Here is a 15,888-nt window from a genome sequence, read left to right as displayed (position 1 = left end):
AAAACTATGGAATCATGTAGTAACCAAAAAAAATGTTAATTCAAAATATATTTTAGATTCTTCAAAGTAGCCACCCTTTGCCTTGACAGCTTTGCACACACTTGGAATTCTCTCAACTAGCTCCATAAGGTAGTCGGTCACCTGGAATGCATTTCAATTAACAGATGTACCTTGTTAAAAGTTAATTTGTGGAATTTCTTTACTTCTTAATGCGTTTGAGCCAATCAGTTGTGTTGTGACAAGGTAGGGGTGGTATACAGAAGATAGCCCTATTTGGTGAAATACCAAGTCCATATTATGGCAAGAACAGCTCAAATAAGCAAAGCGAAATGCCAGTCCATCATTACTTTAAGACATGAAAGTCAGTCAATCTGGAAAATGTCAAGAACTTGTTAAGAAGTGCAGTCACAAAAACCATCAAGCGCTATGATGAAACTGGCTCTCATGAGGACCGCCACAGGAAAGGAAGACCCAGAGTTACCTCTGCTGCAGAGGATAAGTTCATTAGAGTTACCAGCCTCAGAAATTGCAGCCCAAATAAATGTTTCAAAGAGTTCAAGTAACAGACACATCTCATCATCAACTGTTCAGAGGAGACTGCGTGAATTAGGTCTTCATTGTCTAATTGCTGCAAAGAAACCACTACTGAATGACACCAATAAGAAGAAGAGACTTGCTTGGGCCAAGAAACACGAGCAATGGACAGTAAAGCGGTTGAAATCTGTCCTTTGCTCTGATGATTCCAAATTTGAGATTTTTAGTTCCACACACCGTGTCTTGTGAGACGCAGAGTAGGTGAGCGGATGATCTCTGCATGTGTGGTTCCCAACGTGAAGCATGGAAGAGGAGGTGTGATGGTGCTTTGCTGGTGACACTATCATGATTTATTTAGAATTCAAGGCACACTTAACCAGTATGGCTACCACATCATTCTGCAGCGATACGCCATCCCATCTGGTTTGCGCTTAGACTATCATTTGTTTTTTAACAGAACAATGACCCAACACACCTCCAGGCTGTGTTAGGGCTATTTGACCAAGAAGGAGAGTGATGGAGTGTTGCATCAGATAACCTGGCCTCCACAATCACCCGACCTCAACCCAATTGAGATGGTTTGGGAAGAGTTGGACCGCAGAGTGAAGGGAAATCAGCCAACAAGTGCTCAGCATATGTGGGAACTCCTTCCAGACTGTTGGAAAAGCATGCCAGGTGAAGCTGGTTGAGAGAATGCCAAGAGAGCACAACGCCGTCAAGGCAAAGGGTGGCTATTTTGAAGAATCTCAAATATAAAATATATTTAGATTTTTTTAACACTTTTTTTGGTTACTACATGAATCCATACGTGTCATTTCATAGTTTTGATGTCTTTCCTATTATTCTACAATGTAGAAAATAGTAAAAACAAAGAAAAAACCTTGAATGAGTAGGTGTTAACAAACTTTTGACTGGTACTGTATGTTTGATGATTTAATTCCAGTAGTAGTCATATTGCTTCCCTTGGCAACTTTAATGTTTGAAAATACTTTGGGACTTAATTTCTAAATAACTATTTTATTTACAGCTTGTTTCACCACTGACACAAACCAAACAACAGTAGGCCTACATACATTGACATTCAGTCTAGATAGATAGCTACAGTACATATTAAAACATACTTTGAACAATAATTAAGCAAGACTACATATTAATAAAAGTAATAACTGCCACCGAACTACATTTGTAAAGCTGGAAGACGGCTTAAAAATAGAGAATACCATCTCTTCAATAAAGCAACAAAAATTACAAAAGGAGTTGGACTGGCCCACTCCTTAAAAAATACCTTTAAAAAAATAACCAAGCATTAGAAAACAAACTAAACCTTGACCATAGTAACCATAGAGGAAATTGCATATTGTAATGTTCATTATGCCGTTTTTTTTTTAATGGTTTCTGGAGCCGACCTCAATTCTACATGTAATATGAGCATCCTTTTTTTCAAACCACTGGGTTTGTTTCTTTCGATGCGTCCTACCTCCTCCTCTCTCAAAGTGGTGTGGTTGGAGTGGAGGCTGTAGTGGGCACTGTAACAGGATGGAGCCCCAGGTCTAGAGAGGGGGCTTCGTCTGGCTGGGCAGGACTCTTCTTTTGGGCCTCCAGTTTCTCCGTCAGCTGGGTGTACAACTCCTTCACCTGGTCACTGCTCTATGGACACCAGACAAGCACAGAGAACAGAGAATGAGGAATATGGAAATACAGTAGCTATGTCATAGGGCCAGGAGTTTCCTATGTCCCTGACTTTGTGACATAACCAGAAAAAATATGACATTAGTTACAGTATAAGCCACAGGTGGAGTAAAAAATGAATAAAAATACACAACACCTAGTGTGAGCCACATACTAGAAATATGAATCTAACTTCAATCACTGAGCTTATGAGGTTAATATAATGTTCTCATGCGGAAAATGCATGATTAAGCTATTCAGATGTCTCAATTACATGCATTGTTCGGAACCTGTTTCAAGCTACAAAAAAATAATAATCTAAAGGGCAGCTTGCCCACCTGTTTTGGGGGTTCCAGGGTTTTCAGTAAGGTCTCCACACAAGATGGCAAAACTTTGTGGTGAAGGTGAAGCAACAGACGTAGGGTGTGTCTGTGGACATTCTCTTTACTGGAATACACAAAAATATATGTCAGGGAGTTATGGGTGTCATGAGATAAGGCAAAATATGTAACAATTTGTATAGGAAGTACTGTATTCATTCATTCATATATATAAACACACACAAGTCGGAAGTTTACATACACTTAGGTTGGAGTCATTAAAACTCGTTTTTCAACCACTCCACAAATTTCTTGTTAACTAACTATAGTTTTGGCAAGTCGGTTAGTACATCTACTTTGTGCATGACACAAGTCATTTTTCCAACAATTGTTTACAGACAGATTATTTCACTTATAATTCACTGTATCACAATTCCAGTGGGTCAGAAGTTACATACACTAAGTTGACTGTTCCTTTAAACAGCTTCGAAAATTCCAGAAAATTATGTCATGGCTTTAGAAGCTTCTGATAGGCTAATTTACATCATTTGAGTCAATTGGAGGTGTACCTGTGGATGTATTTCAAGGCCTACCTTCAAACTCAGTGCTTCTTTGCTTGACACCATTGGAAAATCAAAAGAAATCAGCCAAGACCTCAGAAAAAAAAATGGTAGACCTCCACAAGTCTGGTTCATCATTGGGAGCAATTTCCAAACGCCATTCAGCTGTACAAACAATAGTACGCAAGTATAAACACCATGGGACCACGCAGCCATCATACTGCTCAGGAAGGAGACGCGTTCTGTCTCCTAGAGATGAACGTACTTTGATGCGAAAAGTGCAAATCAATCCCAAAACAACAGCAAAGGACCTTGTGAAGATGCTGGAGGAAACGGGTACAAAAGTATCTATAGCCACAATAAAACGAGTCCTATATCGACATAACCTGAAAGGCCGCTCAGTAAGGAAGAAGCCACTGCTCCAAAACCGCCATAAAGAAGCCAGACTACGCTTTGCAACTGCACATCGGGACAAAGATTGTACTTTTTGGAGAAATGTCCTCTGGTCAGATGAAAAAATATATAACTGTTTGGCCATAATGACCATCATTATGGAAAAAGGAGGAGGCTTGCAAGCTGAAGAACAGCATCCCAACCGTGAAGCACGGGGTGGCAGCATCATGTTGTGGGGGTGCTTCGCTGCAGGAAGTTAAAGCTTGGTCGCAAATGGGTCTTCCAAATGGACAATGACCGCAAGCATACTTCCAAAGTTGTGGCAAAATGGCTTCAGGACAACAAAGTTAAGGTATTGGAATGGCCATCACAAAGCCCTGGCCTCAATCCTATAGACAATGTGTGGGAAGAACTGAAAAAGCATGTGCGAGCAAGGATGCCTACAAACCTGATTCATTTACACCAGCTCTGTCAGGAGGAATGGGCCAAAATTCACCCATCTTATTGTGGGAAGCGTGTGGAAGGCTACCCAACACGTTTGACCCAAGATAAACAATTTAAAGGCAATGATACCAAATACTAATTGAGTGTATGTAAACTTCTGACCCACTGGGAATGTGATGAAAGAAATAAAAGCTGAAATAAATCCTTCTCTCTACTATTATTCTGACATTTCACATTCTTAAAATGAAGTGGTGATCCAAACTGACCTAAAACAGGGAATTTTTACATGGATTAAATGTCAGGAATTGTGAAAAACTGAGTTTAAATGTATTTGGCTAAGGTGTATGTAAATTTCTTCCTTCAACTATACATACATACATGCAGTTGAAGTCGGACAATTCTATCAACCTCATGGCTTGGTTTTTGCTCTGACATCCACTGTGGGACCTTATATAGACAGGTGTGCCTTTCCAAGTCATGTCCAAACATTTGAATTTACCACAAGTGGACTCTTAATCAAGTTGTAAAAACATCAAGGGTGATCAATGGAACAGGATGCATTTTGTATAAATTTGCACACAAAAAATAAATCTGTTTTCGCGTTGTCATTATGGTGTATTGTGTGTAGATTGATAACATTTTTATTTATTTAATCAATATTAAAATGAGTCTGTAATGTAACAAAATATGTAAAAAGGGAACCCGATGGTCGCTCTGACAGAGCTCCTCTGTGGATTCTTCTAGAAAGACAACCATCTCTGCAGCACTCCACCAATCAGGCCTTTATGGTAATGTGGCCAGATGGAAGCCACTCAACAGTAAAACGCACGACAGGCCGCTTGGAGTTTGCCCAAAGGCACCTAAAGAACTCTCAGACCATAAGAAACAAGATTCTCTGATCTGATGAAACCAAGATTGAACTATTTTGCCTGAATGCCAAGTGTCACATCTGGAAGAATCCTGAAACCTGGTGGTGGCAGCATCATGCTGTGGGGATGTTTTTCAGCGGCAGGGACTGGGAGACTAGTCAGGATCGAGGGAAAGATGAATGGAGCAAAGGTGAAGATTCACCTTCCAACAGGACAATGACCCTAAGCACACAGCAAAGACAACGCAGGAGTGGCTTCGGGACAAATCTCTGAATGTCCTTGAGTGGCTAGGCAGAGCCCGGACCTGAAAATAGCTGTGCAGCGACGCTCCCCATCCAACCTGACAGAGCTTGAGAGGATCTGCAGAGAAGAATGGGAGAAACTCCCCAAATACAGTCTTGTAGCGTCATACCCAAGAAGACTTGAGGCTGTAATCGCTGCCAAAAGGTGCTTCAACAAAGTACTGAGTAAAGGGTCTGAATACTTATGTAAATGTTATGTCAGTTTTTAAATGTTTAATACATTTGCAAAAATGTATAATAGTACATTTTTCCTTTGTCATTATGGGGTATTGTGTGTAGATTGAAGATTTTTTTTAATTATCAATTTTACAATAAGGCTGTAACGTAACAAAAATGTGGGAAAAGACAAGGGATCTGAATACTTTCCAACTGCACTGTAAAGTCTTATGACATGTCTTCAGTGGGGTAATTAGTATTACCGAAAAAAAAAGAAAAAATAAACTTTGGCAGCCATGCCATTCTAAAGAGGTTTATTCTAACTGTAAGATTTATGGGAAGATTATTCCATTTAATTAGATCTGCTTTCATATTGTTGAGTAATGGAATAAAGTTCATATACTTTGTTGTCACTCATTAAGGATCCTAAGAATGTAATATTTTTTTTGTGGTATACTTAAAGGATTACTGTAGATCTTAAGTAATTTTTTTTCCTATTGCCATCTCGTTTTTCCCCCACGTTCATTTTATATCCTGAGATTTTTTTATTTATTCTGCAAATATTTTTTGAAAAGGGGGCATCGAGTTTTCAATACTGGTCAGTAGACCATCTGCAATATAATTTATATGAATGTTTACAGGTTATGTTTGGGTCCTGTCTAATTCTTTCTACAAGCGGTTCAATTGCCAGTGAAAACAGGAGGGGGAGGGAGGACATCCCTGTATTGTGCTCCTTTCTAAAGCTATTCCATCAGATAATGTATTACTTTATGTATATTTTCGCTTTAGGACATTTATACAATTTTTTCAATAAAATGTGTTTTTTCAGATGAAAAGTTGAAAGCTTCCAATGTTTGAATAGAAAAGGCCATTCAAGACGGTCAAAAGCCTTTTTGGCATCAGCCATTATTGAGAAATCTTTAGCTTGTTTTTTGTTGCGTATTGTGAGTACAGTATTCTACTTCAATGTCACAGATTTCATAAATGTGCAGTAAGATTTCCATCTGTGTCAAATGCAATATTTGCAGTAATCTCCTGTACGTCCCATGACAAGACCGACCTGGAGAAAGAGGCGAGGAGAAAAGCATCAAACACAGCAGAGCAGAACTCTTCAGTCCCAAACTCATCAGAAAGCAAGGTGAGGTGCCCTGTCAGGAGGTGCAGGAAGATGTCCCCAAAGGCCATTTCGTTGTGGGTCTCCACTGCAGTTAAATGAAAAAACGAATGTTGAGAGCCAGGATAACAACAATACACTAACAGCATTTCTTTCCTTCTATTAACCTGTGGCAAAACAAGTGCAGAACCTACCCAAAGCGGGAAGTAACCGTTGTAAGGCATTCTTGTTCCTCTGCTTGGCAATGTGGAGTGTGTAATACAGACCTATCTCACATGCCACCCTGTTCCCCTGCAGGTACCTAGGGCAGAGGAGAACTCACTTTAAATCAGAGACTTCTCATTGAAACGCATTAAACATAAAGCTCTCATGTACACCGCACATAATATTGACAATTTAAATTCACATGGGGGCGGCAGGTAGCCTAGTGGTTAGAGCGTTGGGCCAGTAACCAAAATGTTGCTAGATAGAAACCAAGGACAAGGAAAAAAATAAATCTGTCGTTCTGTCCCTGAACAAGGCAGTTAACCCACTGTTCCTAGGCTGTCATTGTAAATAAGAATTTGTTCTTAACTGACTTTCCTAGTTAAATAAAAGGTTAAATAAAATAAATAAAAACATGTATATTTTTGAATATCAAGACGACGTGTTTTACATTCTATATTTTTATAAAACATTTAATTAGAGCCATACAAAGTCTACCAAAATGGTAACATGTTCCATTCTAACCCCATCCCCTGTGTGACAGCCCATCCCAGTGGTTACTTGTTGAAGGCATCAGGCAGGGCTGTGGGGTAAGCGAGGGAGGTCTTCTCCTCACTGGGGAGCTTCTGTTCTACAGTGAAGGTGTAGTCGTCCACAACTAGTGACAACATGGCTGGTAGAAAACGGGTTACAACCTCCAGTTCCTGAGAGGGAAGTAATCAAATATGATGAGTCTCTGCCCTGGCTGGTTATGTCACATCTACCCCATCTAGCAGTGGTAATTGTAAAGAGGTTGTTTTCCAGCTCTGTGAGTCAAACTATTGTTACTGTATAGCTCATAAGAAATATATTACAGACTCGTAAACTCACTGAAGAAAAACACATGATTATATAATAATACTAGTGGAAACAAGAAGTGAATGCATACCAATCTGGGCTCTTTAAAGACTTGGCTGTCAATCATATCCCAAGCCCCTTGACCAAGAGACAGCATTCTGAGCAGCAGCATCAGGTCTGGACTGTCCTGTTAATTCCCACAGAAATATCTCTCTTCAGTAGTGGCAGTAGGTTTCCCCATAGCTTTTACAGAATATAGAAATGGATAGAAAGAACATAAGACCACAAAAGACAACATTGAATGTCTTACTCTGGGTAGAGCGTCCTGGCTGAGCAATTCTTGCAAGTTTCGGACCGTACTCAAAACCAGGGTGTTACAGGCAAATGGGTCGCACAGGATCATGGACAGGTCCCTGGAAAGCAATAAGACCCACAACATTTGTCACATCTTTTTATGAATCCTACAATCATAAGCCATGTTCAATCACATTTCCTCCACTCTTCTTTTCTCACCCAAGTACTTGCTCCTGTCCTTTCTTCACTCCATCCAGAAAACCTTGCAATTCCCGGGCTCGCTTGGCATCCACAAACTTCTCACGGATACAGGCATCCAAGCACCAGGTGAACTACCAAGATAGACATAAATACGGCACTCTGCATCAGCATGCAGAACATTCACCACTGTATTTGCATACATTTTAAATCAATACTATTTATGTTTCAGTTGGCCTAGAGAAGAAGGCAACTCAGATCAGTTGCACTGTCTCTTTCCTAGGAAGTGAGCATACCTTATGGCAGGGATCTACTGAACAGATCTCACTGATGTCCAGGTCATGGAGGGACATGAGCAGCTCTGCGCGCAAGGTGCAATAGTGGACGTTACGCGTACGCAGGAAGAGCGTTCGCAGGAACTGAAGTACCATGTCATACAGTTTCACATTCTTCCCAATCATCTGGGTCAACTTCAAGACTACCTGTACATGAAACAGAAAAAGGGTTAGCCTCAGAGAAAAATGACATATTTACCTGATTTGATATTAATAGTTAGCAATTAATACTTAACGAATAGGAAGACATTTCTGTGCTGTTAGTGTCTGTGTTTTCATGGGTTCCACTCTAGTTCCCTGCAGCTAATCTGGGCGTATGGTCACTAGAGATGGCTTGAGCTGACAAATGAGTTAAAGACCGCATTACATAGACAAGATGTGGTGGGTGTAACCGAGATAGCCAGGAGGAGTTTAGAACAATTCCTCATTGTCTCTAAATCATTCTTGCATCTGGGAAACTAAGCCAAGGTGGGGTTAAGACAACAACCCACGTGCAGATAACAGGATGAACCCAGAGTGGCTTATGATGCTCCTTGGTCTGCATGAGGGGGGTTGAACCAACCATGGCTGAGTATTGTTAGAGTCAGCTATATATAGTACTGTGCATTTGTGTAAAGGTTAGGTTACTCGGTCCAACACTCAAGGGTGGTGGGGGGGGGGGGTCAACCAGCCTCATTATTGCAATAATTAATCGATACTGAATAAAGATGATTGTTTGAAGGAATGACCAAGTCTCTCTCACTCTGTTAGAATTTCCACCACACCTCAAACACACCCAACTCTCTTCGGAGTTCATAGACAAAAGGTTGATTGACTAGTAAAAACTATTTTTATAACGGGCCCCTGGCCCTAATCAAAACAAATCCTTACTGGAATGTGAACAAAATCTATTGGGAATCAAAAGGCAATGAAAAGGTCCAGATGTACTGGGGTGGCTCACCTCTCCTTGGCGTCTTGCTTTGGGGGAGGGGCTGAAGAAGTTGTGCAAAATAGAGAGATCACTGCTGAAAAGTGCTGCCTCCTTCTCCACAATATACTGCTTGAGCAGGGGCGAAACCTCATCTCCGAAGAGAGCCTGGTTGTCCTGCCAGATCTGCCTCTTCACCTCAACAGCACAGACCTTATACAGTTCCTTATCAGCCATTACAAGCTTCAGCTTTTTCTCTGGAACCTGTTCATAGCAAGTCAGTCAGGAAATACATTTCAAATACTGAGCTGTGGTAGGATCACAGTGTTTTGAAGAGAGAAAACATGGCCAATGGCAGGTGCAAACAACTACAAATAGAAAAGATCTGCATTGCGGGTTAATGAGGTGCATTCACTAAAAGTATGGTGGGAAGACAGAGACTTGCCTTTGGGAGATGTTTCAGAACCTGCATGACCACTGGCTGAATGGAAGGCATCTTCACCAGCGGAAAACTCTTCTCGAGAAGCTCTTCAAGTTTCCCATAACTGTAGAGGGAGGTGGAACACACAAACACTCAATCATGTCTAACATGTACAACGGTTTAAACTGATGATTTCGCTATACAGACCTGGTGTTTACGAGCTAACTATTAGCCAGCTATACATATGTAAAGAGATGTCGCACCGTTCCTCATCCTTGCCCTCCGCGATAGTGGCGACTCGCTCCATCAACTTGTCACGAAGCTCATCAAAGACAGACTGGTGAAACTCCAACCGAGGAGTCCCGTGAAGGTCCAGGAAGGGAAGAGCTGACTGAAGAGTTGGCAACAAAATGCCATTTTCTGTCTGCAAACAACACATTATCAGACCGGCGGTAAGATAATAATCAATGCACTGAAATAGTGGTGTTATTCATTTGATAAATCAAAGCAGTGATATTTTATTGTAATTTATACTCAGGGAGGTTGCTAAGTAGGGAAAGTGGATCAATCTAAATGGTGTGTTAATTAGTAACAATTATTAGGAGTTAAGTGGCAAGTGGTTAGTGAGCATAGGTCTCGTCATTCAAATAACATTAGCTAACATTAGCTAGCTACCTTTGTTGTTAGCACATAGCTAGCTAGCCAGGTTATTTTCTGTCAAATTGGGCTACTTTGAAAACAAAGTCGTGGGTGAAAATGTATTGGTCGCCGGTGGCGTTTTATGGGCTATTTCTAAGTTGCACAGCTGCGGCCATTGCATTTCTCAATAAAAAATTATTCAAATATAAATATATACATACACACACACATTACATTGAGATAAAGAATTCAGACCCTTTACTCAGTACTTTGTTGAAGCACCTTTGGCAGCAATTACAGCCTCAAGTCTTCTTGAGTATGACGCTACAAGCTTTGCACACCTGTATGAGGAGTTTCTCCCATTCTTCTCTGCAGATCCTCTCAAGCTCTGTCAGGTTGGATGGGGAGCGTCGCTGAACAGCTATGTTCAGGTCTCTCCAGAGATGTTCGATCGGGTGTAAGTCCGGGATCTGGCTGGGCCACTGAAGGACAGTCAGAGACTTGTCCCGAAGCAACCCCTTAGTTTTCTTGGCTGTGTGCTTAGGGTCGTTGTCCTGTTTGAAGGTGAACCTTCGACCCAGGCAGAGGTCCTGAGCAGGTTTTCATCAAGGATCTCTCTGTACTTTGCTCCGTTCATCTTTCCCTCGATCCTGACTAGTCTCCCAGTCCCTGCCGCTGAAAGACGTCCCCCACAGCATGATGCAACCACCACCATGCTTCACCGTAAGGATGGTGCGGGTTTTCTCCAGACGTGACGTTTGGCATTCAGGCCAAAGAGTTGAATCTTGGTTCCATCAGACCAGAGAATCTTGTTTCTCATGGTCTGAGATTCCTTTAGATCTCTTTTGGCAAACTCCAAGCGGGCTGTCATGTGCCTTTTACTGATGAGTGGCTTCCGTCTGGCCACTCTACCATAAAGGACTGATTGGTGGAATGCTGCAGAGATGGTTGTCCTTCTGGAAGGTTCTCCCATCTCCACAGAGAAACTCTGAAGCTCTGTCAGTGACCATCTGGTTCTTGGTCACTTCCCTGACCAAGGCTCTTCTCCCCTGATTGCTCAGTTCAGCAGGGTGGCCAGCACTAGGATGAGGATGTGTGGTTCCAAACTTCTTCCATTTAAGAAAAATGGAGGCCACTGTGTTCTTGGGAGCTTCAATGCTGCAGACATGTTTTGGTACCTTTCCCCAGATCTGTGCCTCGACACAATCCTGTCGCGGAGCTCTACAGACAATTCCTTCGACCTCAAGGCTTGGATTTTGCTATCAACTGTAGGACCTTATTTATATACACACACTACCGTTCAAAAGTTTGGGGTCACAGACATTTCCTTGTTTTTGAAAGAAAAGCAATTTTTTTGTCCACTAAAATAACATAAAATTGATCAGAAAAACAGTGTAGACATTGTTAATGTTGTAAATGACTATTGTAGCTGGAAAGGGCAGATTATTAAATGGAATATCTACATAGACGTACAGAGGCCTATTATCAGCAACCATCACTCCTGTGTTCCAATGGCATGTTGTGTTAGCTAATCCAAGTATATCATTTTAAAAGGCTAATTGATCATTAGAAAACCCTTTTGCAATTATGTTAGCAAAGCTGAAAACTGTTGTCCTGGTTAAAGAAGCAATAAAACTGGCCTTCTTTAGACTAGTTGAGTATCTGGAGCATCGGCATTTGCGGGTTTGATTTCAGGCTCACAATGGCCAGAAACAAAGAACTATCTTCTGAAACTTTACAGTCTACTCTTGTTCTGAGAAATGAAGGCTATTCCATGCGAGAAATTGCCAAGAAACTGAAGATCTCATACAATGCTGTGTACTACTCCCTTCACAGAACAGCGCAAACTGGCTCTAACCAGAATAGAAAGAGGAGTGGGAGGCCCCGGTGCACAACTGAGCAAGAGGACAAGTACATTAGAGTGTCTAGTTTGAGAAACAGACACCTCACAAGTCCTCAACTGGCAGCTTCATTAAATGAACTCAGCAAAAAAAGTAACGTCCCCTTTTCAGGACCCTGTCTTTCAAAGATAAATCATAAAAATCCAAATAAATTCACAGATCTTCATTGTAAAGGGTTTAAACACTGTTTCCCTTGCTTGTTCAATGAACCATAAACAATTAATGAACATGCACCTGTGGAACGGTCGTTAAGACTGTGAGACGCCCAAGACAGAGCTAAAGGGAGACAGGACGGACAGCTGATCGTCCTCGCAGTGGCAGACCACGTGTAACAACACCTGCACAGGACCGGTACACCCGAACATCACACCTGCGGGACAGGTACAGGATGGCAACAACAACTGCCCGAGTTATACCAGGAACGCACAATCCCTCCATCAGTGCTCAGACTGTCCACAATAGGCTGAGAGAGGCTGGACTGAAAGCTTGTAGGCCTGTTGTGAGGCAGGTCCTCACCAGACATCACCTGCAACAACATCGCCTATGGGCACAAACCCACTGTCGCTGGACCAGACAGGACTGGCAAAAAGTGCTCTTCACTGATGAGTCGCGGTTTTGTCTCATCGGGGGTGATGATCGGATTCCCGTTAATCGTCGAACGAATGAGCGTTACACCGAGGCCTGTACTCTGGAACGGGATCGATTTGGAGGTGGAGGGTCCGCCGTGGTCTTTTTTCTCGTGATTTCATTTTCTTGGTTTTTGGTGCATTGGGGGGGTTTCTTGGGGATGGGGAATGGAATTAATTTGACTTTTTATTATTTTCTTTCGTTTTCTTTCTTGGGGGGGTGACTGTGGGAGGGGTCTCGGATGGTTGAGGGACAGCTATGAGGCGGGGTCTTGGAAGGTTCGCGTCCCTGTTTTTTTGGCCTTGTGGGAGATCTGTCGACGTGCCCTTGAGCAGGGCGTTGACCCTGGATGCTTCTGTGTGTCGCTCTGAATGGGAGACTGTTGGATGACTGGTGTGGTGTAGTTGTTAAGCGGCTTTACTGCAAGTATATAGGAGTATTGGTGTCTCTGGCCTGGTTTGCTAACTACCTCTCTCAAAGAGTGCAGTGTATAAAGTCAGAACATCTGCTGTCTCAGCCACTGCCTGTCCCCAAGGCTCGATCCTAGGCCCCATGCTCCTCAATTTACATCAACAACATAGCTCAGTAGGAAGCTCTCATCCATTTATACACAGATGATACAGTCTTATACTCAGCTGGCCCCTCCCCTGATTTTTTGTTAAATGCTCTACAACAAAGCTTTCATAGTGTCCAACAAGCTTTCTCTGCCCTTAACCTTGTTCTGAACACCTCCAAAACAAAGGTCATGTTGTTTGGTAAGAAGAATGCCCCTCTCCCCACAGGTGTGATTACTACCTCTGAGGGTTTAGAGCTTGAGGTCGTCACATCATACAAGTAGTTGGGAGTATGGCTAGACGGTACACTGTCCAGTACACTGTCCATATCAAAGCTGCAGGCTAAAGTTAAATCTAGACTTGGTTTCCTCTATCGTAATCGCTCCTCTTTCACCCCGGCTGCCAAACTAACCCTGATTCAGATTACCATCCTACCCATGCTAGATTACAGAGACATAATTTATAGATCGGCAGGTAAGGGTGCTCTTGAGCGGCTAGATGTTCTTTACCATTCGGCCATCAGATTTGCCACCAATGCTTCTTATAGGACACATCACTGCACTCTATACTCCTCTGTAACTGGTCATCTCTGTATACCCATCGCAAGACCCACAGGTTGATGTTAATAAAACCCTCTTAGGCCTCACCCGCCCCTATCTGAGATATCTACTGCAGCCCTCATTCTTCACAAACAACACCCGTTCTGCCAGTCACATTCTGTTAAAGATCCCCAAAGCACACACATCCCTGGGTCGCTCCTCTTTTCAGTTCGCTGCAGCTAGCAACTGGAACGAGCTGCAACAAACACTCAAACTGGACAGTTTTTATCTCAATCTCTTCATTCAATCATGGACAGTCTTACTGACAGTTATGGCTGCTTTGCGTGATGTATTGTTGTCTCTACCTTCTTTCCCTTTGTGCTGTTGTCTGTGCCCAATAATGTTTGTACCCTGTTTTGTGCTGCTGCCATGTTGTGTTGCTACCAAGTTGTTATCATGTTGTGTTGCTACCATGCTGTGTTGTCATGTTTTGCTGCCATGCTTTGTTGTCGTCTTAGGTCTCTCTTTATGTAGTGTGGTCTCAAATGTCGTGATGTGTGTTTTGTCCTCCCGGGACGGGGGGTGGGGCCCACGGAAGCAACTGCTGCTCGTTGAGAAGAAGTCTCCAATAACACTTTTTTGAAAATGTATCGCTAGAGGGGTCTGAATACTCGCTAAATATAGCAACAAAGTCGCTAAATTGACAACACTGGACCTGGCAACCCTGCCCTCTCTTGCCCTTTCTTTGCTGTGAAAGATGCAAGTTTGTGTTCTCGTAGTAGACTAAGGCAAAGTTTCCTCCATTGCAAAAATACTGAATCGTAGTCAATACCTAGCGGAATCGAAGCTTGAGACCCAGAAATGGGAGTCGACTGCAAGCAGTTGAGGAATATTTTCTTTTGCAACTATGGGACTGGTTTAGATTGTTCACATGTAAAAAAACATGAGACGAAATATAGTTTACATCTGCACAATGAGCACGTGTCTCTCAAATACATCGTTACAGTTGCTGGTTAGCTAGCTATTGGATTTTTTACATATTAACATTGACATGAAATATCTCAAAACAAGACATGGTATCATGAACAAGATGAAACGAGTCCCTACATGGCCGTTTCATTGTTGGTAGCTAACGTTATCTGGCCATCCAGAATCACAACTACTCGCGGACTTCTGCCCCATTGAAGTGTGCACATCGTTTTTTTGTGACGTCAGCTAACCCACCTATCTTCATGCTATACTGCCTTTGCTTTGTTGTCACTGAAACATTATGTTGGCTGCAACGGTGTTAAAACCGGCTATGAAAGTAGAGGGCTTTATGTTTCTAGAACCATACCGCAATTGAGAATCGATTCTCGTTTAGTAGAGTATTTGGCAGCTAGAGCCAATTCGCCTACAAATAGAATACTTGAAATATAGTAGGAGTAACGTAAGGCTATTTTAGTGCAAGACTATTGGACTAACGTTGTTTAAATGACAGCGGTACGTTAACTACCCACTTAAATTATAATTATCGTCAATAATAAACACAACGCATAGCTTGAACCACTTTGTCGATCCGCTAGTATCATCATGTTTAGCTGTTGTTAGCTAAAGCTACTTAGCTTACCTGAAACTGGTCAATGGCTTTCAGAGGCTCTGTGCAGTTAGTCAGTGTTTCTTTTAGATCCTCGCCATTGGATATCCCAAGCTCAGGTAGGCCCGCAAACATTTTCAATTGTGTACGATATAACTACACAAACGTTTAATTAAAGAAACATAGGGCTAATAATACAATATATTCGTAAACGAAGGACTACAAGTTCGATACTTTATTTTTAGCTAATTACGCACGATTCCTGTAAGCAGTGCACCCAGTAAAGAGGCCGATGTGCACAAACAATCCGAAACGCAATTATTTCCGCTTCTCCATAGAATGACATATTGGAACCCGGATTCAAGAATACAACATGAATTAGGAACAGTCAACAGGGACATGAACAAGACTATCTAAGTCTCAAGGGCTCTATGAAGTGATTTTCCAATAAAAAAAAACATTTTAATAAAGCAAAATGTTTAGCTGTCACCGCAAT

At 42.0% G+C, this 15,888-nt stretch overlaps 1 protein-coding gene across 1 annotated transcript; it reads right to left on the bottom strand.

Annotated features, from left to right (window-relative positions):
* Nucleotides 1-1,531: 1,531 nt before the first annotated feature.
* LOC139545589 (negative elongation factor B-like) lies at nt 1,532-15,797 on the bottom strand. Its single transcript, XM_071353541.1, has 13 exons — nt 15,426-15,797; nt 9,820-9,980; nt 9,581-9,680; nt 9,169-9,399; nt 8,190-8,375; nt 7,915-8,027; nt 7,712-7,814; nt 7,493-7,588; nt 7,126-7,268; nt 6,555-6,661; nt 6,307-6,448; nt 2,541-2,649; nt 1,532-2,181 (listed from the first exon to the last, which is right to left on the bottom strand). The coding sequence occupies exons 1-13, from the start codon at nt 15,525-15,527 to the stop codon at nt 2,023-2,025; spliced, it is 1,752 nt and encodes a 583-aa protein (XP_071209642.1). The 5' UTR covers nt 15,528-15,797; the 3' UTR covers nt 1,532-2,022.
* Nucleotides 15,798-15,888: the final 91 nt, after the last annotated feature.

This window comes from Salvelinus alpinus, chromosome 19, assembly GCF_045679555.1.
Source record: "Salvelinus alpinus chromosome 19, SLU_Salpinus.1, whole genome shotgun sequence".
Taxonomy (NCBI): Eukaryota; Metazoa; Chordata; class Actinopteri; order Salmoniformes; family Salmonidae; genus Salvelinus; species Salvelinus alpinus.
This window is presented reverse-complemented; position numbering and strand designations above follow the sequence as displayed.